The 22927-nt window shown below is 43.2% G+C and overlaps 1 protein-coding gene across 4 annotated transcripts in view; it reads left to right on the top strand.

The window, feature by feature from the left end:
- AFF2 (AF4/FMR2 family member 2) overlaps positions 1-22927 on the top strand; it is a 384550-nt gene that overhangs the window by 330382 nt on the left and 31241 nt on the right. For all 4 annotated transcript variants that reach the window (XM_033137049.1, XM_033137048.1, XM_033137051.1 and 1 more), the window contains exons 10-11: positions 19874-20036; positions 20977-21996. In XM_033137049.1, the coding sequence (XP_032992940.1) occupies positions 19874-20036; positions 20977-21996 (1183 nt within the window). The remainder of the gene's footprint in view (positions 1-19873; positions 20037-20976; positions 21997-22927) is intronic.

The following is a 22927-nucleotide window of genomic DNA, read 5'->3' as shown; positions in this document are numbered from 1 at the left end:
TGCATTTGGCTGCATAAATACTGGTGCTTAGCTCTGAATATCAGAAATAGAGAGAAAGAATCACATATGTCTTTCAGTATTCATGTCAACCTGTTCAGCATGTTGAACAAGTATTGCCCTTCTAGCAAAGTTAACTTCTGAAACCCACTTCCATAAGATGTGTCGATCACCACTGAATTACAGTCCCAACCATGGGTTGTATCCGGACTTCCACTTACCAGGTTTCCCTGGGGGAATGTGGTGGGGGAATGTGGTGGGGTAATTAGAGCAAAAGTCAATCAGCTTTTCTGCTGATTTGATGTTTGCTCCAATTCAGTGGAGGGCTAACAGAAAACTACACAGACCCATGCTTTTGAGGCACAGGAAAAACAGGAGCAGGGCTTCTTCTTCTTTTTTCAGCCAGAACTCACCAGATCTCAGTTCCAGGATCTCTCAGAAGGGCACCACTGCCATTCTAAGAAAACAAGGAAGGCATTCATGGTGAGTTCCAGTACCACTTTTTCTAGAAAAATAGCACTGAGTGGAAGTGTAGACAAGGTTGATTAATTTCAGTGGGTCGACTCTGAGTAAAGCTTAGACCACATTCACACCATACATTTAAAGCACTTTAAAGAAATATGGCATCCCTAAAAGGCTTCTGGAAGCTGTAGTTTATTAAGAGTGCTGAGTGCTATTAGGAAAAAAAACCATTCCTCTCCCAGGGCTACAATTCTCAGAGTTTCCTGTGAAGAGGGATTGATTATTAAACCACTCTGTGAACTGTAGGTCTGGGAGAGAAATCTGGGTCCCTTAACAACTCTCAACTGCCTTAAATGTTTGGTGTAAATGTGGCCTAAGAGATCAACAGTTTGACAGGAAACTGAGGAAGTGTAGTGGACTGAAACCCTGGAGGCAAAATAGATAAGCAAACAACTGAACAGATAAATAAGACTTACTTCACTAGCTTGAGGAATGTTAAGCTTTGGTAGTTTATTCTTTGAGCTGGGTCCAGTGGTCTTTCCTTCCAGTGGAATCCCAAAGGGTTGGTTTCCATAAACGCCTTCAATTTCTATTGGCATCTTCAGTTCTGGCATTGGGAAAGTGCATCTGGCCACCTGTTGCTGCTGGACAGCGATACTATCAGAGCTGTATGGACAACACAGTTAGATACATGGCTTTGTACAAAATCATGCTGTCCTTAAAGTAAAGTTCCAGCAGAAAATTCTGAGTTGAAATATTCCCTTTTCCCAAGAAGGACGTGGATGGGAGCAATTTGAAGGACACCTAGGTTCTGCTCAGAGTACACATAACAGCACCTAACAATTCCCAATTCCTTTATAAACTCTGGCTCCTAGAATCATTTGGGGGAAGACACTGCTGTTTAAAGTGGTGTCATAGTGCTTTAAATATATGTTGCAAATATGGCCCTAGTTGGATACAACACCTTGCCAACTCAGAAACACACAGGGGCGGAGCAAGAGGGCCGGGGGGGGGGCTGCCCCGGGTACCACCCTGGGGGGTGACACTTGGGACGCCGCCCCGCCCCCACGATCACACCGCTGGCGTGCGTGGGGCGCGGCAACTTTTAAGGCTGCAGCGTGAGAATAGCAACACAGCGCCTGTGCTGCTGTTCGCACGCTTCAGCCTTGAAACTTGCCGTGCCACCACACAGAACGGGTGCCAGCCGCTCACGCCCGCCATCTTGGGTGGACTGTGCATGTCCACCCAAGATGGCGAGTGCTGTGCAGCCGGCACCCCTCCCAACCGTGCGACGGTGTGGCAAGTTTTAAGACTGCAGCGTGCGAATAGCAGCACAGCGTTTGTGAATAGCAGCACAGTGAATAGCAGCACAGCGCACAAATAGCACAGACGCTGTGCTGCTATTCGCATGCTGCAGCCTTAAAACTTGCCGCACCATTTCACGGTCAGGAGGGGGGCCAGCCGCTCGCGCTCGCCATCTTGGGTGGACTGCAAATGTCCGCACATGTGCAGTTCACCTGGGATGCTGCGCACGCGCGCAGTGACATCAGGGCGTGCATGTGCTAGGGAGCGGCGCCCCTCCCCAGGGGGGTGCCCCCGCGTTTGCTGCCCCGGGCGGCAAAGTGGTACCCTTTTGCCCCTGGAAACACACACATACATAAACATCTCATTTTATTTGTATGGCATCTTCTCATGCTCAGGCCATGCTCATGGGAGCTTACAACATGAAAAATAATTACAACATAACTTAAGTAGTCATACACAATGAATAAAACATTAAAAAGACACTACCAAACTGAACAATTTCCACATAAATCATAATAAGATCTAAAATACAGATACAAAAAAATTATATCCCCCCCCCACCCAACAAAACCCCTAAACAATACCCCAACCCAAGAGTCTGTTCAGCACCCTGAGCTTTCATAGCTGGAGTCAGTCCAGGCACTGCCCTCCCAGGCCAGGTGGAAAAATAGGCTTACGAGGCAGGGAGCAGGTCTTCCAGAACTCACAGCCAAGATAGTCTCAGATCTCATCACACTCAGGTTTTGTAGCTGGAGTCAGTCATGGCCCCACCCTCCCAGGCCAAGTAAGTACTATTGGATTCCAATGGGCTTACTCCCAGGTAAATGGGGTTAGGATTGCAATCTGAAGTAGCTTTAAGAGAATATTAGGGGGAAATGTATGGAGGACACATCTTAGCTTCTCTTTCAGGCATGACAAAGCTCCAAGTACAGATTTCATTCGCATCCACACCACATATTTATTTATTTATTTATTTATTTAAGTTTTTTTTTAAAAAAGTTTTCCATTAAGAACATCCAATTATTAACAAATCAAATCCAATCATAATCCAAATCAAGAAAAATAACCCAACCCCCCCCAAAACCCCCGAACTACAATCCAAATTATTAATTATTAAATTTCAAATGGACTTCCCATATTCTGGACCTCTGAAGCAATCATCTCACACAATTATGTTTTCTGCTTTCTTCTTGTTGTTCTCATATTTTCAGCATTCTGATCTTAAACTCTCAAAATTCTCAGGCCCTGCTTGATTGTTTCTCATCATGTTAATCAGCCATGTATCCTTTGATCTGCTGAGTACAGTTTGAATATACGTAGCATCCGTAAATCAAAACACCAATGATGAGAATCTCTTTGAAGTCCAAACTTAAACACCAGTTCCGCAGATTGTTTCCTCTTTCTCCTTCAGTCCAGAATACGCCTGTTTTTCACCAAATCTTATTAATTTTTAAGAAACAGGTGCCCCTGCGTGTAGGAGTGTCTCTGGAGAGTGCCAGTCATGCCGTGCTCTTAGACCCAGCGCCCCTGCTGCTCACACCTTGATGCGAGCCGACAGATCACGGGTGATCCGCGGGTCTGTGAGACAGTCCTCCCCCACCTTGGGAAGTCTGCCAGGGCTAATTACCCCCATATCAGCCCTGAAGGCTGGGGTCCCTTCATGCAGGAGGCAGCCATTTCCCACAACAAGAAAGCTGAAAGTCCACACCACATATTTACATGGTGACTCACACACACACAAAAAAACCTATGGGAGCTGTCATTTTTGTTAAAGTGGACTTTTGCTCAGCAACCTACATCTGACAATGGGCAGTCAGATTCCTCCTTGAAGCCCACAAGCAACAGCCCTTCCCCTCTGACTCCTGAAACCAGGTCCAGCCTGAGATATTTTGCCACTTCAGGTGAAACACCACCTCTCATTCATATCCTCTGATATGAACAGCAGGTGTGATGGAAGATCCCAGATTGAGATGCAATTCCCAGAATGCTTTGGAGGGAGTCATAGGCTTTAAATGTATGGTGTGGATTGTATCTCAGCAGTTGCTAGAGTGAAGCAGTGGTGAAGGGTTATTGCTTTCAAGCTCTGCTAGTGGGCCTCTAGGAGGCCCCTGACTGACCATCATCAGAAGCTGGTTGTTGAGGAAAGTGAAGCCAGTTGGTCTGATCCAACAGGCTTCCACTGGGTTTGTCACACACAAAAATGTGAGTTTCGTTCTTTGACTATGACTATGGTCTACAAAAATAGAATTGCTGTTTAATCTATAGCGTGTTCAGGTGTGTCTGGTGTGTCTTGTTTTTGTTGGCTAGCTTTCTAAAATGTTTTTATAAGATTATTATGATCCCTAGGTGACTTTTTAAAAATAGTTCTTAACATGTGCTTGTGTTTTGGTGGTCATTTTTATACATGTGGACCACTTTGTGAAGAGAAGAAATCTGTCGATCTTTGTGAAATCTGTCAATGGGGGTGTGTTCAGAAAACTGGCTTTAATGTATGCAAATCCATTCAGTTGTTAGGAAGCTGCTTTGAACTGAGTTAGACCATTGGTGGATAAGGCTATGTACTTTCCACTTTGTCTGATAGAGGCTCCTTGGGGGACTCAGGCAAGTCTATTCCACAATGCCTGCTCTTGCTTTATTATTGCTATCATTATTGGGGGCTCTCCTTGCTTGGGCTTAGCCCTGAGGTTCCAGATGGTGCAAAATGCTGGACCTAGACTGCTGATGGGGACAGATGATTGCCAGCACATAACTCTAGTGCTCAAAAGCTTGCACTGGCTGCTCATACACTACTGGGAGAGTTTCAAGGATCTTGTGTTAATTTACAAGGCCCTTAACAACTTATATCCCTGACTGATCACTGATGTCTAGGGCAGGAGTCAATTGTTGGTGGTTTCCCATAGCTCGGATGCACAGCTAAATATCCACAATGCATTCAGTACCGTGGACTTGATTTTATAGAACTTGCTTCCAGTTAAAGACAAGCAGGACATCTCCCTGTTAAACTTCAAGTGCCTACTGAATGCTTAAAAAAATACTGCAGGCATTTTAAATGAAATCTGGTGTTATAAATTGAACCAGTTTTTATTTCCATTGTGTTGTGATTCTTATACATGGCTTGGAGACCATTGTAGCTAAGTGGTAAAAATGGTTGAGGAAAGAGGGGGGGAAATAATAGTGGTAGGAGGGTTGCCACCCATCCCTCAAAAAATATGGCCATCCTTTGTTTGAAGAAAAGTGTCCCCTGTCATGTTAGGACATCAAACAGGAAGCCTTTTTTCACGTATTGGAGCATATCTGCCTCTTCATCCTCAAAATTACATGGAGAGAGAGTGGGTCCAGTGGGAAAGTGTTTCACATGCATAGATATAATCCTGCTGAAAACAAATGTAGTTTTCAACCTTAGTAGCCTGGGTGTGACCACTGAGCTTACATAAGAAAAGTTATGATGACCTGTTGTTCCTTGAGGTGCATTCCTAGTTTAGCGAAAAGGCAGGTAAGAGGAGGCAGGACAGAGAAGTATAAAAGTATGCCCAATGGGGAGATAGTGGAGATAGAGAAGCTTGTTCCCTCTCTGGGAATATTGGAACTGGGAGGCATGCAATGAAGCCACATTTCCAAAATATAGTCAGACAGACAAGAGAAAGCACACAGCGCATAGCTAAAGTATGGAATTCACTCCCATAAGAGGTAGTGATGGCCAACTTGGGTGGCTTTAAGAGAATTAGCCTTATTCTCCATGAATTTGTCTATCAACACAATAACCCTCCACTGCCATAATATCTGGAAAGGATTAGTCAAATGTGTTGTCAGTTAGATTTGAAATCTTACTGGATAGTAATGAGATCCTTGTTCCACATGTTGACATTTATGAGTTGTAAACCACCTTGAGTACAGCACTGTAGAAAGTGTGTGTGTGTGTGTGTGTGTGTGTGTGTGTGTGTGTAAAAATTAAAATTCCCTGGTCACTGTGTGAATTGCACCCTGCAGCACTGCTTGAAGGCCATGTACATGCATTGCAAATATGAATATAAGCAACTGTTCCATGTTGTCTGGTGGATGTGCACTGCAGGCAACATTTATGCACAAAGTCTGTTCAATAAGGCACAATAAATATGTGGTGGCCCTTATTGGGAAATCACCCACAGGTAACTAATTGGCCTTCCAATACCTTTTTGAGCTAGACCATGTCTTAGTTTGCCAGCTCCAGGTTTAAGAGGGGTCTTCTGCAAAGTACCTTTTGGTGGGGGGGGGGGTGCTTTCCTACATTAGTGGAACTTCCTCCCCATCCACATGGACTTACCAGGCAGCAACAAGCATTAGCAGCAGTGTAAGAACTTCCGTTTCCCACAATTACCTTGATGCAACTTCATTCTTTGGATATGTTGGGAACTTTAAATGGTGACTCCCAGACCCAGCACATAAGGAGGATCCCTGGGCAGACATCAGTAGTGGCCCCTACTGGCATTCCAGGGCCATAGCAGCTGCCCTGAAGATGCCGCATGATATTGGTTTATATCTTAGGACTGTCTCTCCCCACCGAGTTATGCTAAGGCAGTGCTGAGGAGGACTAGAATCAGGTTGAGAACAAATTAAATGAAGCTGTTATGGGGCTTTAAGATGTCCCATAAGAAAGGGCGAGATCACTGGAAATGGTCCACAGGTAGCATTTACTCTAGATCTGGCTTACACAACATAGGAATGAATGAAGGAATTTGCCTTACACCAAGTCAGACCATTGATCCACCTACTTCTGTACAGATAATGCGGACTGGCAATGACCCTCAAGGGTTTCAGGCTGGAGTCTCTCACAGCCCTACTTGGAGGTGCCATTGAAGATTGAACCTGGCACTTTCCGTGTGCAAGGCAGATGCTCTGCCACTGAACTTCATCCCTTTGCCTAATATCCCTGGTGATACACAGATTCAAATATCCCTGGCGATATACAGTACTGTAAGTGGGGGTTTAGTTCTGTGTATGTGCAGTGTAGACGTGAAGGTCAGGGAAGGTGGTGGGGGAAGCAGTTGTTAGCTCCTTTGCACAATAGTCCTCATCCAGAACAGATTCCCAGATGGAAATAACAACCTGAGTGAGAAGCAATTTCTTACTTCGCTCATAAGGCAGCCTGCGGCTCAATCCTCTCAAGCAAAAATGTGGCTTTAAAGCTTTCAGCATTCCCCGTTACATTGGATAATTGTCATATCCTTGTTTTTCTTTTGTCAGTAGTTCTGCCATCGATAACAGCCTGAGGGGAGGGAGGAAATGTAGGGTTCCTGCAAAATTATCCTTGGGAAAAATAGCCAGAACGTCAATGAGAGTGTTTTGGTTGCGAAAAGGGTGAGCAGGTGTCTTAGGAGCCCCAGATGAGCTGTGTCCAGGCTTGTACAAACAACCTCCAAATCATGCTTGTTTGTTATTCACACAGAGTTTTAAACAGCCTTAATTCTGCCGTTCCCAGAATTCAGATGGTGCACAATGGCCCATAATGAACAGCACCTGTGCTTACCTCAATTACTATACAAATCTGAACACAGCAGCAGGAAAAAAGGCACTTTTTAAACCAATGATAGATTCCAGTGCGCCTTTCATAATTGGATTCAAAAGCTTCAGATTTCATTTTGCAACTTGTTCATAAAGCGAGGGGGGTGTCTGGCACTGATTCAAAAGAACGACTTCGCACCAGAGAAACTGCAGAACCAGCCAACTGCTGGTAACTAAGCAGCCAAATTTTTAATTTGAGGATTTTGGGCACGGCCAGCTTCCCTCCTTTTGCTCTTGCGCTCCCTAGTCTTTGCTATAGTTATTATTATTTCACTAATTGAATTTCTGTTAAAGCATGGAGTATAATTTAACATCCTGAATTTATGATACAATAGTGTGCTTTTTCCTTGGTAATAAATGCATTATTACTGTCACTTTTAATGGAGTTGTGTGTATTCCCTTTGCAATTGTCCCTGATACAGCTGCTGCATCAATGTTGTGTGTAGACAATTGAATTAATTGGAGACAGGGTCATTAACTCGACCTGAATACCTCTGATTGCTTCTGTAAATAAGGTTAGAGAGCAAATGGCTAATCTTTGTTGTCATTATGGATTCTTTTTTCACATTTTCACACTGCCTAGTATATTAAAAATCATTTCGCTAAGCAGCTTTCAGGTTGTTGGTGTATTTACTGTATTTCCTTGCATATCGCATAGTAAAAAAAAGGGGGTGGGGATACTGGAGGGAGACCTGCGATGAATTTAGAATTATAAAAACCACCAGACCAACAAATTAATAAGCCAGAATGAATAAGGGGGGGGGGGTTTGAGAAATAAATAAAACCAACAAACAAAACTTTATTTGCAAATGGTGTGTCAACACTGCTTCACCTCCACAGTCAGATTCGGGCTGGATTCAAGTAAATTATTATTATTATTATTATTATTATTATTATTATTATTATTATTATTAAAGTTGTTGGCAAACATTTGGAAACTCAATTTCAGTTGTCCCTTCTCAATCTCCTGATGTCATTGGGGAGGTGAACTTCCACCTAATGGTTTCCAAACCACCACCACCCCACTTCTTATCCAACTTACTCAGGCAAGTTTTCATGGAGATGAGCACACAAATTCAACAGTCTGGGCCTCAAACTTAAGGCGTAGATGCTGCCACTAGTAAATGTGACTGTCATTGGCCCTGGGATGGTTATAAAAAGATGATCTCTTCCCCCCTGTCACTCTTGCTGGTGCAAATATGTTGAAGGAGTGTTGATGAAGCAGTGTCACATTTACCCTAACCGATCAGCCTCCACCAAAGTTGCCCATTAGTAGTTAGTGCCTGGGCAGCAGACTGAGCAGGCAGAAAGTTCGCCAAGTCCCAGCCATCCCCACCATATAGCAAAGATGCAAATCATGGTAAACATTTCTTAGTCTGCAATGATCCCCATAAAATAGCATATGGACATTTTACACAAGGCTGTGTGCTCTTTGGGGTAAGTGGTTGCCTTGCATCCAAGTGAATATGCTTGGGATAGAACTGCACAAAGCGGTGAACAGGGCTAACTCGGTTGACATCTTTTACTCCAAGTAACTAACTATTTTCACATAGTTGTTGACTGCTGATAGGGAGCTGCTGGAGTCCATAAGAGGGAGGGAGGGAGCTTTGTCGTGAGGAGACAAATTCAGAATTTGTCAACATGGTCATGGCGCAGCAACATGCTGAAAAAACCCTTTGAGTTTCCACTTTAATCTTATATGGCCCTGGTAATTATGCCTGCCATAGGAACAAGTTGTTATCCCATAGAGCTAGTGTTTTCTTTCTTCCCTCCCTCCTTCCTTTTCTTTCTTTTATGTTAAAACTCCTCAGGAGCTCTATCCCATATAAATGAGTCATACGGAGGATTTAGATGAGTCACGCACTGTGCTCTTTTGCAAATACTTCTTGACAGCAGGCTACAATAAACCAAGAAAACAGCTATAAAAATGGAAATAAAAATATCCCTGCAAAGTAAGGGTTGCCTACCAACCTACCAACCAACCAGGAAGCAATAAAATGAAATAAAGCAACCTGGCTAGGCCTTTTTGTTTGTGGGTCACTTTCCTAGATAAATAGGCCAAGGTTAGTCCCTCCCACAGTCTGTGGCCCTCCAGGTGTTACTGAACTTCAAGTTGTAAGTTGTCCAACAGCATCTGGGGGGTCAAAGGGTTGTATCCCAACTTAGTGCGATTCTGCTATAAGTGTAGAGTAGGTTTGGGGAACCTAAGGCCCAGAGGCCAGTCGTGATATCTGTTTGGCCCTTGGGACTCTCCCTAGGCTGACCCCATTCTCTTTAAGCCAGACCTACCAATTCTGCTCTGCACCCACCTCTAGTGCGTTTCCCTGCGTGGAATATGTCCTTCGGCTGTGAGAATGCCCATCTTGCTTGCCAGGCTAGGGAGAGGTGAGCGTGTATGGAAACCTCTAACTTTTGAGTAGCTTACTGTGAAAAGAAGGTGAGAACCAGTTGCTGCTGTGTGTAGACCATTTTTCTGTAAGCACGGAGCTTGGTGACCTGTAAAAAAAGAGCCATCACCCTGCTGTGAGTTTCCTGACAACCATACACCACTTGACAGAATTGGCTGACACATGTGTGGAGTTGGGGCAACTGACATGTCAGAGTTTTACTATCATGGTGTAGTGCTTAGAGTGTAAAACATTGACCTGAGAAACCAGGGTTCAAGTTCCCGTTTAGCCATGAAACTCTCATTGGGTGACTTTGGACCTGTTACTGCCTCTTAGCATAAGCTACTTCACAAGGTGGTTGTGAGAAAAGAGAACATGGGTGGCGCTGTGGTCTAAACCACTGAGAATCTTGGGCTTGCTGATCAGAAGGTTGGCGGTTCGAATCCCCGCGACGGAGTGAGCTCCCGTTGCTGTGTCCCAGCTCCTGCCAACCTAGCAGTTCGAAAGCATGCCAGTGCAAGTAGATAAGTAGGTACCGCTATGGCAGGAAGGTAAACGGCATTTCCATGCGCTCTGTTTTCCATCACGGTGTACTGTTGTACCAGAAGCGGTTTGGTCATGCTGGCCACATCACCCAGAAAGCTGCCTGTGGACAAACACTGGCTCCTTTGGCCTGAAGCGAGATGAGCGCTGCACCCATACTGGACTTAACCGTCCAGGGGTCCTTTACCTTTTTACCTTTACCTGTGAGGGGGGAAATGTACCTGTGAGGGGGGGAAATGTACAGTGCCTTGATCTCCTTGGAATAAAGGTGGGATATAAATGCATTTTAGGAGGTGGTGAGAGAAGCCTTGTGAAACTTCCTGTTCTCAGCAACAATTAAAAAGAGAGATAGCAGATTTACTTCATTTTAGCGAAAGAGGCCAGTTCAAAACAGAAATAAAATTAAGCACGAGTGAGTTCCTGAATGCACAAAACAGCTTTTTTTGTATGACTCTCATTCTGTGGGACTTAAGCAGCCATAACACCTACCGGTAACTATGCAATGCCCAATCTGCGGTTTTCCAGCAAAGCAGCCTGCTCCCCCCCCCCCGCCCCCCCAAACTGGGGACTTGCTATGGCAATGGTTGACAGGAATGGCAGGGTGAAGGGAAGCTGGCTAGAAGGCAAGGTCATCAATCAGATAGATTTAGAGGATTTACACTATTTCTTTTACTGTCATTCAAAGCAGCAGGCATTATGAATTTGGTTTTAAAAAGAGCTGAGCCTTTTGACTTCCAGGATTCTGATGGCAAAAATTTAAGATGTCAGCCTTATACATGACACTGATAACATCAGGCAGGCGATGGGAGCAGAGCTTTGTAATATCTGTCATTTTCTCTCCACTCCAACACAGCTGTTTATTAATAGTCACTTTCTGATTTATCGTGAATGCTGAGAAGGATTCTGAAATCCATTTATCTTCAGCAGAAACACCCTCTTATATTTTGAATGTCATAATTAGCAAGAAATTTGAAGTTGGGATGAGGGGTTGACTCTGCCTCTTGCATAAAAACCTTTGAGGCAATGTTTAATCCAAAATGGATTAAAAGCTGTTTATATTGATCAGGTAGTCTCTCGTACCTGTGGAAAGCCACCTGTTTTCAAACTAGCACGTAGTGTAATAGTGAACAGAAGCCATTATTGTAATGCAGAGAGAACATGCTAAGTTTCCCATATGGGAATTTATTTATTTCCCCCAAAGCGGGGAATTAGTGGAAGGAAGTTTTTGTGTTGGACAGTTGCATTGTTTTTATAGCTTGGGACTCTGTTTGTTCATTTACTTTGATTATCTTTTCATCTTGCCTTTCTGTACCAAAGTGCTTGTTACAAAATGCTTACAAATGACACTTGTTCCACTGGTTCCCTTTACCCCTCACTTACCTGAGCCAGTAGTAGGACATGGAGGTTAAAATATGGTGGTTAGAGCTACCAATATGGTGGTGTCCTGCAGACATTGCCGGACTCTCATCAATCTCAGACAATACGGCCACTGAGGTCAGAGGTGATGGCAGTCCCAACTTCTGAAGGGCTGTAGTTGGTTACCACTGGGTTAAATTGTTGAACTAGGACTTGGGACACTCCAGTTGCAGTCCCCAGTCAGTGGCAAAGCTCATTGGGGATATATGGATGGCCATTTATCTTACCCTGACTTGGCACATATTATTGTTGTGAAACCATGAATGCTGCCTTGATCTCCTTGGAGGAAAGGTGCGGTACATGTGTAATAAAAAGCACATAAAAAGAGGGAAATGCCCTGTTGAATCCTACTGTTGCATTTACAATATAACACCTTTATTGGCATAAATAAAGCAATAAGCATAAAACCATCTATATATGCTGAGATTCTAAAACATACCATGTATAAGAAGGAAAGAAGGGGGGAGGGATCTTTGGTAACCGCTATTGTACAGACCAGAGCACCCCAGATTTTATTTCGAAAATCCTGGTCAAAAATTGGGCCATAGCTCTAGTGACTTCAGGAGAATCATCCCTCTGCAAAAATTGGACTGAGTTGTTTATTAGAGGGGACCCTGGGCCATAGAGAGGACATCAAAGGATCTTCACAAAAGGTATTAAAAAGAGGGCAGTCCAGAACGATGTGGTCTATAGAATCGGGTACATTCTGACCACAGATGCAGAGTCTGTTCTGGAAGGGGGTTCCAGATAGCACAGCGGACGGAAAGGCATTCAGACGCGCCAACATAAATACTCTGCGGTGTAATGGAATAACCAAATCATAAAGGTAGTTAGGCATCCTTCCGTAATGGGGTTACATTTACTTTGACCAGGGGTGGGCAATTTCAAGCGTGGCCCTTTGATCTTCCTTTTCTGGTCCTCAGAAATCTCCCCAGACCACACCCCTGACTTGTCCTGCTTTGGATCCTCCATAAATGTTTTGATCTGGCTGGAAGGTGTATTTAGATTGTGATAATGAGTCTTGCTTGCCTGGATGCAGGGTGTGTGTGTGGAAACTTGCTTCCTGTGCAAAATTAAAATTTGCATGCATTGCTCTGCCCACTTTTGCCTCTGGCCCCACCTACATATGGCATGTGGTCCAATGCAGCACCTGGTTTGCAAAATGTAACGAATCTCTGACTTAGGTTGTGAAGTTCAGTCCTAAAGCAGAGGAAGTTGAAGTTTTCTGTCTTTGTGGCCTTCTCTTTTAAAAACATTCTTTAAAATATTTTCAATAACTCAGAATGTACAGGAAGAATGGGAGGTGGGTTTTTTGTTTTGTTTAAAATAGAAGCATTAATGAAGATGAATAAGCAGTGCAAACAAGCAGCATATTAAAATAAAGACAAAGCAACGAATAAGACAGATGCAGCAATTATCTTTATCAGTTCAACTCTCATGTAGATTTTTAGCTCAGTGGCTCTTAAGAGACAAGTTTTTGTTTTGGATTAAAGAAAAAAAGACATGCGGTTGCATATTATGAATTTTATCATTCCAATAGTTTATATTTAAAGACTATTACTCAGTGAAATTATTATCTTGTCGTTTTGTGTCTTTTGCTTGGAACTTGAATTATAAGTGAGTTTGGGTTAATATGGCAGCTTCCCAGGTTTTCCTGAGCTATTCTGTAATAATAGGGGGTTCTGGGGATTTCCTGTATTGCCCTAGACACAACCTAGCTGTTATGAGCAAGCTTACCACCATCATTACGGTAAATCATCGTATTCAGTTTGTTTTTAAATAGGAGTTTGCAAGAAGTTGGTAGCCTGTGATACATTGTATGATGAAGGAAACTCCATTCCAGATAGAGAGATAGATATGGGGGGCAAGCCCAAAAGATACGGATGAAATCTGCTTTGGATACTTGGCACCTCCTACATAAATCTCAGCTTGGAAGATAAATTTTGCTCAGCCTGCATGGAGTGACCTCAGACAGTTTTTGTCCTTTCGGAAAAGACTTGTCACATTTTTATCAAACGGAGTGTCAAAGCTGGATCAGTTTAATCAGTAGGTAGTGTGCCCACACGCAACAGGGATGCATCATGTGGAAGCAAATAATTGCACATGGGCTGAGATGGGTTTTAAATGGCCAGTTTGTTGATTGTAGCATTACAGGGTTTGGTGTCGCATCAGGTAAGGGTCCCGATATCAAATAGCCCATCTATTTTCCAATGTCACCATAGAGGTCTGAGTGCTGGGATATTATTCAGTGCTGCCTGTCCCTGCTTATCTTGACTCTGGATCCAACCCAATGTTTGCTTTGTATAATAAGTATATTTACTTTAAACACATTAATGAATTATTTGCCATTTATCCAATAAAAAACTGAACATTCTTTACTTGGTTGGTAGCCCCAGTGCCAAGTGACATTCTTGATCATTGCATCCTTTACATGCTTACCTGAGAGTAAGTCCTACTGAACTAAACAGTGCTTCCTTCTGAGTAGGCAATGACTATCATTGCGCTGTGAATATATTTGCAATGTGAAGATCCGGCGCTGTTCATTCTCAAAATTAATAATTGCCAGTAATACAGTAGTTATTTATTGTAACTACTCTGCTTCACCTTTAAAGTGGTTTATTAAAATATTAAGGGTAAATGATGTGTTGAAAATAATGTAATAACAGTCTCAGCAGTGAGCTGGGGGGGGGGCAACCAATGCATGAATTGCACATTCGTTTTTCATTTATGGTGCAGAAAAATAAGCCATGCTCATGACATCTCTGTAATCATTTAAGAAATGTCTGGAAATGAATCTGTAACTTAAATAAATACATGAAGCAAAAGTGAAGGCTTGAACGCGTAAAGCAGATGGCTTGTTTCCTCAAACTACTGAGCTGGGGGAGGGAGTGCTCTTGGTAGCTGTGGAGTGTTTGATCCAACAGCAAACAATAGATCTAGCACAGAGAAGCTGATAGCCCTAGTGCAACAGGAGATTCTGTGGAGTGGAGAAGGCCACAGTTTCACTCTCCATTTTTGCTTGCAATGCTGGGAAGGCCTATCGGTGAAGCCTTGACAAGCTCCTGCTGATCCAAGGAAACAACAGTGAGCTAGATGGGCTAGTGCTCTCACTCCTATAAGGCAGCTTCACTTGTTTATATCTGATTGACATAAGGTGCACATGAAATGAGGGGAAAGCAGGCCTTTTTATGGACGTGGTCTCCAAGGGCTGTAGTCATCGCTAGCGATGGGTATCAGCTTTGGTTTCTTTCCATTTGTCATTTTTCCAGTCTCACGTTCACTTCTCCAGCATTTCCACATCCATTTGTGATTAAATAAAGTTCTCATGAAAATTCACCAGCAATTTCAGTGTGCATTTTTCAAAACAAACTCATTTTTGTATGCAGTTTCCCTTATAAATTGCATTTGGATATGCTATTTTCACTAATACATGTATTTTTATGCACATTTTGCCCTACTATATATCCATTTTTGTACACATTACTTGGATGCAGAACTGCATTGCAGAATTAAGAAAGGTGCAGTTTTTGAAGGATGACTGGTGTTTTAGAAAGTGCTAAGCAGAGAGATCCACCTTTAAATGAGAAGTATTTTAATTTTCTTCCCCATCCCTTGTCCCCACTATCCAGACTCTAGTAGGAACAGCTCATGGGCCCCTCTGTTCTCATAGTGGCCAGCTAGATGCCTATAGCAACCCCATACCCTCCAACATTTCTCCATTGAAAATAGGAATGCCCTATTCTATAATAATTTTACTGTTTATACCCCACACTTCTTACTGGGCTCTCCCAGCCACTCTGGGCAGCTTCCAACACATATAAAAACATAATAACCATAATAATCTTTCAGAAGTTGATTTTTTCAATGCTATTTGGCATATAAGTAGTTTTCTTGGAATTATTTTTGGATTAAAAAGAAATTAAGGCCACGCTGGGTCTGTTTCTATTATTTTGGTCTTTTCTTTGTCAGGCGATTAAAGGCTTAGGCCGCTCTATACATCCATTTCCTAGCATGCTTGGTTCTGCCTTGGCAATTGGTGCTGCCCTAGTCCAGGAATGTGCTGTGGCTACTGACACAGTTTAGCTTTTCATTGTCGTTTTTAACAACCTGCACAATAAACAGATCTTCTATAGATCCAGGTGCGGCTGTAAACATGCCAGGAAACCGAACTACATAAGCAGAATTCTGGACTGGTTTCACCTCCATGTAGGGTTGGGGAAGCCCTCTGCCAAAAAGCCCACCTGAATCTCTGAGCTGCCCTGTAGAGCTGTTGTCAGTCTGTAAAGATGACAGAAGCCTGTGGAGAACTTTGCAATAGTCCAAGATGTGCACATAGATTGGTTTTCTTAAAATCAAGAAAACTTCTCCCAACGCTGTTCAGTAAGAACCCTGTTTTGAGTGCAGAGTAAGCCAAGAGCATCCTTTAATCCAGGTGTGGAGAACCCTTTTCAGCCCTGCATTCAGGCTACATTCCCTTCTGGGGGGGGGGAGCCCAAAAGCCAAATAGGGTGGAGCAAATAATGTTGATTTTATCTTTGCACAATAATCTACTTCCTTCACACTCTCGATCTCTATCCTCCACCTTTGCAAGCAAGTCCTTATCAGAGGTCCAATGACACATTCCAGCCAGGGGGGAAACACCCAAGGAGGATGTGACAAGGGGAAAATCCCAAGGGCTATTTAGAGTGGGGGTTTGGAGGGTTGTATTTGGCCCCTGGCCCTCAGGTGTTCAGTGCCTTATATCTAGGAGCAAAGACCGTGTGGTATGTTGTATGACAGCTTCCTATGTTCCTAATGGGAGACCCTGAGGCAGCCATCCCACTATCAATATATCTTAGAAAAAGAAAATGTTGTCTGTATATTCTATCGAAAGTACTTTAAGGTGGACTACAAGGCTGCTGCATTCACAGCTAATTCAGGGTGTATATGTTGAACAGTGTTGCATTTGCTTCAGTGTTGGAAGACCTAGTTAAGCTGAGTGTTGGAAGACTCAGAACAAATGAACAAAAAGCAATGCTTCACAAAGCATAGTTAAACTACGCAGTTCTCTTCCTCAAGAGGGAATGGTGGTCACCATCTTGGATGGCTTTAAAAGAGGACAAATTTATAGAATATAAGGCTAAGTCACTACTAATCCTGGTGACTATGTTCTTACTCCACAGCTGGTGACATTATGCTTCAGTTGCTGGAGCGTGCCGGTGCACTTGTTGTCCTGCTGATAGGTATCCCATAGGCATGTAGTCAGCCATTGGGCACAGGGTAGGCCACTGGACTGATCCAGTAGGCTCTTCTTATGTAGGTCCTCTTCCCCTTCAAGAGATGAGCAGACTGTGATGAAGCTTCTTTCACATCCAGGCAGTCAAGTTAAAACCACAACAGCATTACTCAGATTTCAGCCCACTGCAGGGAATATCGCCAAGCAGATCCTGGGATCACAGGTGGGTGGAACGTACAGATAACTGTTTCTAAATTGGACTTAATGATGAGAATGCAGATCTTATATGACAGAGATGGGAGACCTTTGACCTTCCAGATGTTGCTGGACTTGAACTCCATCAGCACCTAGACAACATGGCCAATGGTCAAGGATAATGGGAAAGGGATTAGTGGTGGGGAAGGGAGCAGTGGAGTCTAACTCTAAAAAAAAAAAAAACACTTCCAAATTATTTTTGGTAATAATTTGATATTGGGGACATGTGTTTCCCATGAGATATGCTGAATAGACGTAAAGGAATCAAAGCAAATGACCTCACTTCTCTGACGCTTCGCTGGGTCAGCTTCGCAAACTTAAAATCAACCACCAGGCATTCTCCCCGTCTTCCCTTTTTATTCAGGCAAATGGATACAGAAGTGTGAATTATTACCTCTTGTGAAAGTCGGAAATTCTATTTGTGTGTTTTCATAAGGCTAAAGTCAGTTTTACTGGAGTGCCAAGCGCACAAACTTTTACATGCTCCACATGTGGGTCATGTTCATCATTACAATGGAAAGTGGTATGTCCCTCTAGAGGTATCCCTTGCATTTTAATGAGTATTTTGCTTGTGCTTAATGAAAGAGGCTCCTTATTTATTTATCAACCAGTTATGTCCTTGGACTCATAGCTGTTCTCATCTTAGGAGGATGGGTCACATAATAATCTACCTAATAGCTAGTAGCCAACAAAAGCCTGTGCAGATAGAAATGTTTTGATCTACTTCCAGAAGATACATGAGTTCTGGCTCGTACATCTGTCTCCCAAAGGAAGATAGTTTCTCCTGGCTTGGTCCATGGATATCTCCCTTAAGGGAATGCTGCACCTTCAATCGTAAAAAACAAAAAAAAGTTGGGTCATAAAAATGGAGGTAGCTTCTTAGATTCAATGAGACCAAGCCATTTATTTGCTTTGGGCCTTGGAAATCACAGGGGTTTCCGAACTTTGGGGGCCTTTCAGAACATTTGTGACAACCGGGGAAACTTCTATAGGCACCACACCCACAACCAAGCAACAAGTGCAGCTTTTCTATTTGAGGAAGGATATATTCTTTGTAGATAGATGGTCCCATGTTCAATCCCTGATGGTACTACATCTTCTCTCACTATGTTGTAGACAAATTTCATTGTTCTCAAAAAATCTAACACATATCAAATTGGAATACAGTGGTCCCAGCCTATTACAGGTGGGAGGGACCAATAGCCCACCCAAAAATATAGGCAATGCATATAAGGGCAATAATAGTGTGTAGCATATATTAATGGCATACAGGCACTGCTTTCACAGCCACTGCAGAAAGCAAAATCTGTTACACTGGAAATCCAGATCTTTGCCCTTAATCTATAACTTGTAGCACAGGGTGGGAGAAGAAACATGGGATAAGTGTTGCAATTTGAAACAGAGAGGCTGTAGAAATGTTTGTTTTATTTTAGTACTGTGTTTTACAAAGGCACAAGTGAATAACTAGCTTCAGATGAAGACTCCCCAGGGCATCTCTATAGAATTGTAATGCACCTATTGCTCTTTGTATACAACCCTGGCTGCAGTGTGTGGGAGACCGGGTGGAATAAACCATAGCATTAGTTAAAATAATTTTTTACAGTGTTTACATGCAAATATTAGAGCTGCCTAATGTCCTTCATCTGAGCATAAATTATGAATGTGTGGCTCAAAAAAAATTGAGGACTGCACATTTCTGTTGGTAAATTATTTAAACAATTGCTGTTTGTTTTTGGAAGCCACATTCTAACAGGTTTGGACATGTGACAATAAATTACATTTTATTGGGCTACTTGCTCATAATCCCTGCATCCTACTTAGTTTAAAAACCTCAGAGACCAATTGAAAAATTACATCATGCAAATACTCATCCCCACTGATTCTGTAGTAGCCTCCTTTTATTTGAATGGGAGTACGCAGGAGATGGAGATTGATGATTGAAATTCTAATCTTCTAGGTTTATAGACTAGGCCAATAATGGGTTTGGGCCCATCATTGCTTGAACAGAATGACAGAGTTATGGCTTTTCCCCATTTTTATTTTTATTTTAGTAACATGAAATCACATGGAATGATGCAGTGTGGTGTAGTGGTTAGAGGAGGCTTCCTCAAACTCAGCCCTCCAGATGTTTTGAGACTACAATTCCCATCATCCCTGCCTACTGGTCCTGCTAGCTAGGGATCATGGGAGTTGTAGGCCAAAAACATCTGGAGGGCAGAGTTTGAGGAAGCCTGGGTTAGAGTGTCAGACTTGGACCTGGAAGACCTAAGTTCAAATCTCCACTCAGCCATGAAGCTTACTAGGTGACCTTCAGGGGCCAGTCAGTGCCTCTCAGCTTAACACTACTTCACTGGGTTGTTGTGCGGATTGAGGAGGAGGGGGGGAAACCTTGTGCACCTTCTTATCCCAGATTCTATCTGCATTGGATTTTCATTGTTGGATGCAATCAGCTTGCGTACATGTTTAGTTCTTATTGTTTATATTTTTATTGGGTTTTCTTTTTAATTGCTTATTGTTTCATGGGAAGCAATTCAAAAACAAAGTAAATAAATATGGGGTGGTGAGCTAATTGGATAAAGGCAAAGTTGACATCCCGGAATCATTTCTTTTGAAACTCACTTTTCCAAGTCAGCTGGGAGTCGGAGCTGAATGAGAAATTCACGTACCTTTTAAAATCAACCAGAGCAGAAGTAGCAACAACCTGGTGTCTCCTCAGTAACGTTAACGGCCGGTATGTGTCTTTTTCTCTTTGCAGTGGCCTTGTGTCGCCAGCAGCACACAACCCAGTCTTAATACATTCCAGCGGAGGTTCTGGGAGCTCCAGTGAATCTGAAAGCAGCTCGGAGTCTGATTCAGACAGTGAAACCAGCTCCAGCGACAGCGAATGCAACAAAGAACCGCGCAATGAAACACTAAAGGTAAAACAAACAAACGAAAAACCCAAAGTCCAAAAGTGTGACCCTTCAAAATCTCTCTCTATATATATGGGACCTGCCACAAAAAATTACAGCAAAGTAATGCTGCACGGCATTCCCTCTGCCTTCTGGCTGTCCTTTCTCCCCTGAACAGTCAGAAAGCATTCTATGCCCACAGAGGAATGCCAGAGGTAAGAAACTTAATCATGCAGTTGAATGCCTGAGGTAAAAAACCAAAGGTCTGACGCCCTTCCCCTCCAAAATTCATTTATATTTCATTTTATTCATTTATACATCTGGGACCTGAAATGAAACATTGCAGCAAAATGATACACTCTGCCTTCTGATTTTCCTTTCCTCCTGTAAGCATTCCATGGCCACTGAGCAAGTTCAACCATCATCGGGCTGTTTTGAGGTCTTCCCTCTTAGAATTATTTTTTTCTCAATGTTTTTTTTTTTTGTATTTCTACAAATTCAAAAATTCCCCCAAACCTGCTGATAATTTCCACCTCAACCCCCCACCCCTTCTCTCCTCTCCCCATTTTGGCAACTTCTGGACCAGCACTAAGAGTCTGGGCCCACATGTAATGTTAAGCTATGGTCAGTGTAAATGGTTGGGGTGGCTTCAGCTGATCAGTTTAAACTATGGTTCAGTAAACCTTCGTTTATCAATCATGGCTTCATTTATCAACCAAGCCAGAGAAATGAGTTGACTCCTAGTATATATGGTGACTATGATGATCAGACATGGTCTTTGAAAATAAATATTCACATTTCTTTGCAAATGTTTAAACCTCTTACACTTTTAGAGCAATAATGCAATTCACTTAGCGTTGCCAGTTGATGGGGCAGGGTGTGGAATGTTGTTCAGGTTCAGACTAGCTACCAGAAAAGCTGGTAACTTTTTAGAAACAAGACTTCTCCCTCTTTCATCCTTCTGCAGCCTGAACCTCCCTCAGCAAACAAATGGCAGTTGGTGAAGTGGTTAAATAAAGTCAACCCCCACAACAAAATGATCATCAGCAAGCAGCATGAGAGTCATGGTGAGAGCAGCTCTCAATCTCAGAGCAACTCACAGGCTGAAGGACAAAACAAAGGGAAAGCGCCTAGCAGCACCCTGCCTCTGACTGATTCCAAAGACAGGGCGCTCCGTAACCCCGTTTCAGAGAAAGCCAAACCCCGTGTCGCCCAGAAAGCTCCCCCAGAGGCAAAGAGTTCCAAGCAGAAATCACCAGCTCACAATGAAACCACCACCCAAAGGACTACCGGGAAAAAGCAACCCAAAAAGATAGAAAGGACTTCCAGTGTAGAAGACTACAATTGGACCAAACCAAATATTACCAGCACACCCAAAGAGAAGGAAACACAAGAAGCCCAAGAGCAGCCAAAAGTCCGCCCAAAAATAACTGCCGGAAAGACTGCTCCACGTAAAGAGCCAAGAATGACCACAGGGCCAGCACCTGAGAAGAAAAAGTATAGAGGCCCTGGCAAAACAGTTCCCAAGTCTCGGGAATTTGTGGAAACAGATTCCTCCACATCCGACTCAAACACCGACCAGGAAGAAAGCTTACAAGGCAAGAACCTGCCATCTTGCAGTGGCCCCAGCAGTGGCACCAAAGCCAAGAACTCCAGCAGCAACGTTCTCAGTGTCAGCAGCCTAACGAGCAACAGCAGCAATGTGTCTGTTGACCAAAGCAATGACTTGGAGGAGCCGTTCCTATCCCCAATACAACTTCTGCAGAGTGAACCCATTTCTCCCCTAAGAGAGTTTGAAGGGCGCAGGCACCTCTGGGTGAAGATAGACCTGGATCTAATCTCTCAGACCTCCAATCAAAGTGTCTTCGAGGCCATACCCAGGAAAATGGAGCCCTGGGAGGTCAACACGAAGCACAGGCGACAGTCCCGAGAGTCCCCAACACCAGCGGCCGAAAAACCCAACCCTAAGTTGAAGAGGAAGCACAAGGTAATTCAAACACACACACTACAGGCTTGCAGTTATTTGCCACTTCAGTTTCCAGATAAATAGTGAGATGACTGTAATAATAATAATAATTTATTATTTATACCTCGCCCATCTGGCTGGGTTTTCCCAGCCACTCTGGGCAGCTCCCAACAAAATATTAAAAAAAATATCAGTCAAAGTAGACTCAAAGTAATCAGTACAGTAAAAGGGGGGGGCACAATCCATACATGACATAGTGTTCTGCAGGTAAGTGCCTCACTCAGCTACCCCACCACCACCATCTGTTGTGATATTATTACAAGCCGAGCTGCAAAAGCCTCAGCAGCGAGGCTCACATGACTGTGTCTGTTTTTATCCTGTGGGAAAGCCACTAGTCCTTCCAGCTTTCCCACACACGTGATGTTTTTGTACTGTACTGTTGTACTTTACTTTCGTTTCTGGCTCAGAGATGCCGGACATGCTAAAGGACAGCTCTGACTTCATGAGCTGGAAAGCAGAGACATACAGTACTCTGCATTTTATCTGCAATAAAGTAGGTTTTAGCTTTAATGGCTTGTGTGTGTTGTTCTTCACGCTGGAGAGCAATCACATATTATCAATGTGCCCCTGGACTCAAGTAGCCAGGAGGGCACGCAGGCTTCATCCCTACCTGGGGGCCAATGTCACAACTTGCCCCCGTGGGACGTATCATAACACCATCACCATCCCAATGTATCTGCTGTCATGCAGGAAGGATGGCAGCCAAATAATGAAAGTTTTCTTTTTGGTTTAGAGCCGTGGTTCTCAAACATTTTTTTCTCTGGGCCACACTTTCAGAATAAAAATTTGCTCATTCCCCACCAATTACTTTTTTTACTGGTAAGAAATGCATTGGAAAACAAAAAGAAACAACTCCTAGCAGTGCTTGATTTAAAGCATATAACACAACTAG

The sequence above is a fragment of the Lacerta agilis genome, chromosome Z (assembly GCF_009819535.1).
Source record: "Lacerta agilis isolate rLacAgi1 chromosome Z, rLacAgi1.pri, whole genome shotgun sequence".
In the NCBI taxonomy this organism is placed as follows: domain Eukaryota; kingdom Metazoa; phylum Chordata; class Lepidosauria; order Squamata; family Lacertidae; genus Lacerta; species Lacerta agilis.
Note: the sequence above shows the minus strand (reverse complement) of the source record. Positions and strands in the feature narration are given on the sequence as shown.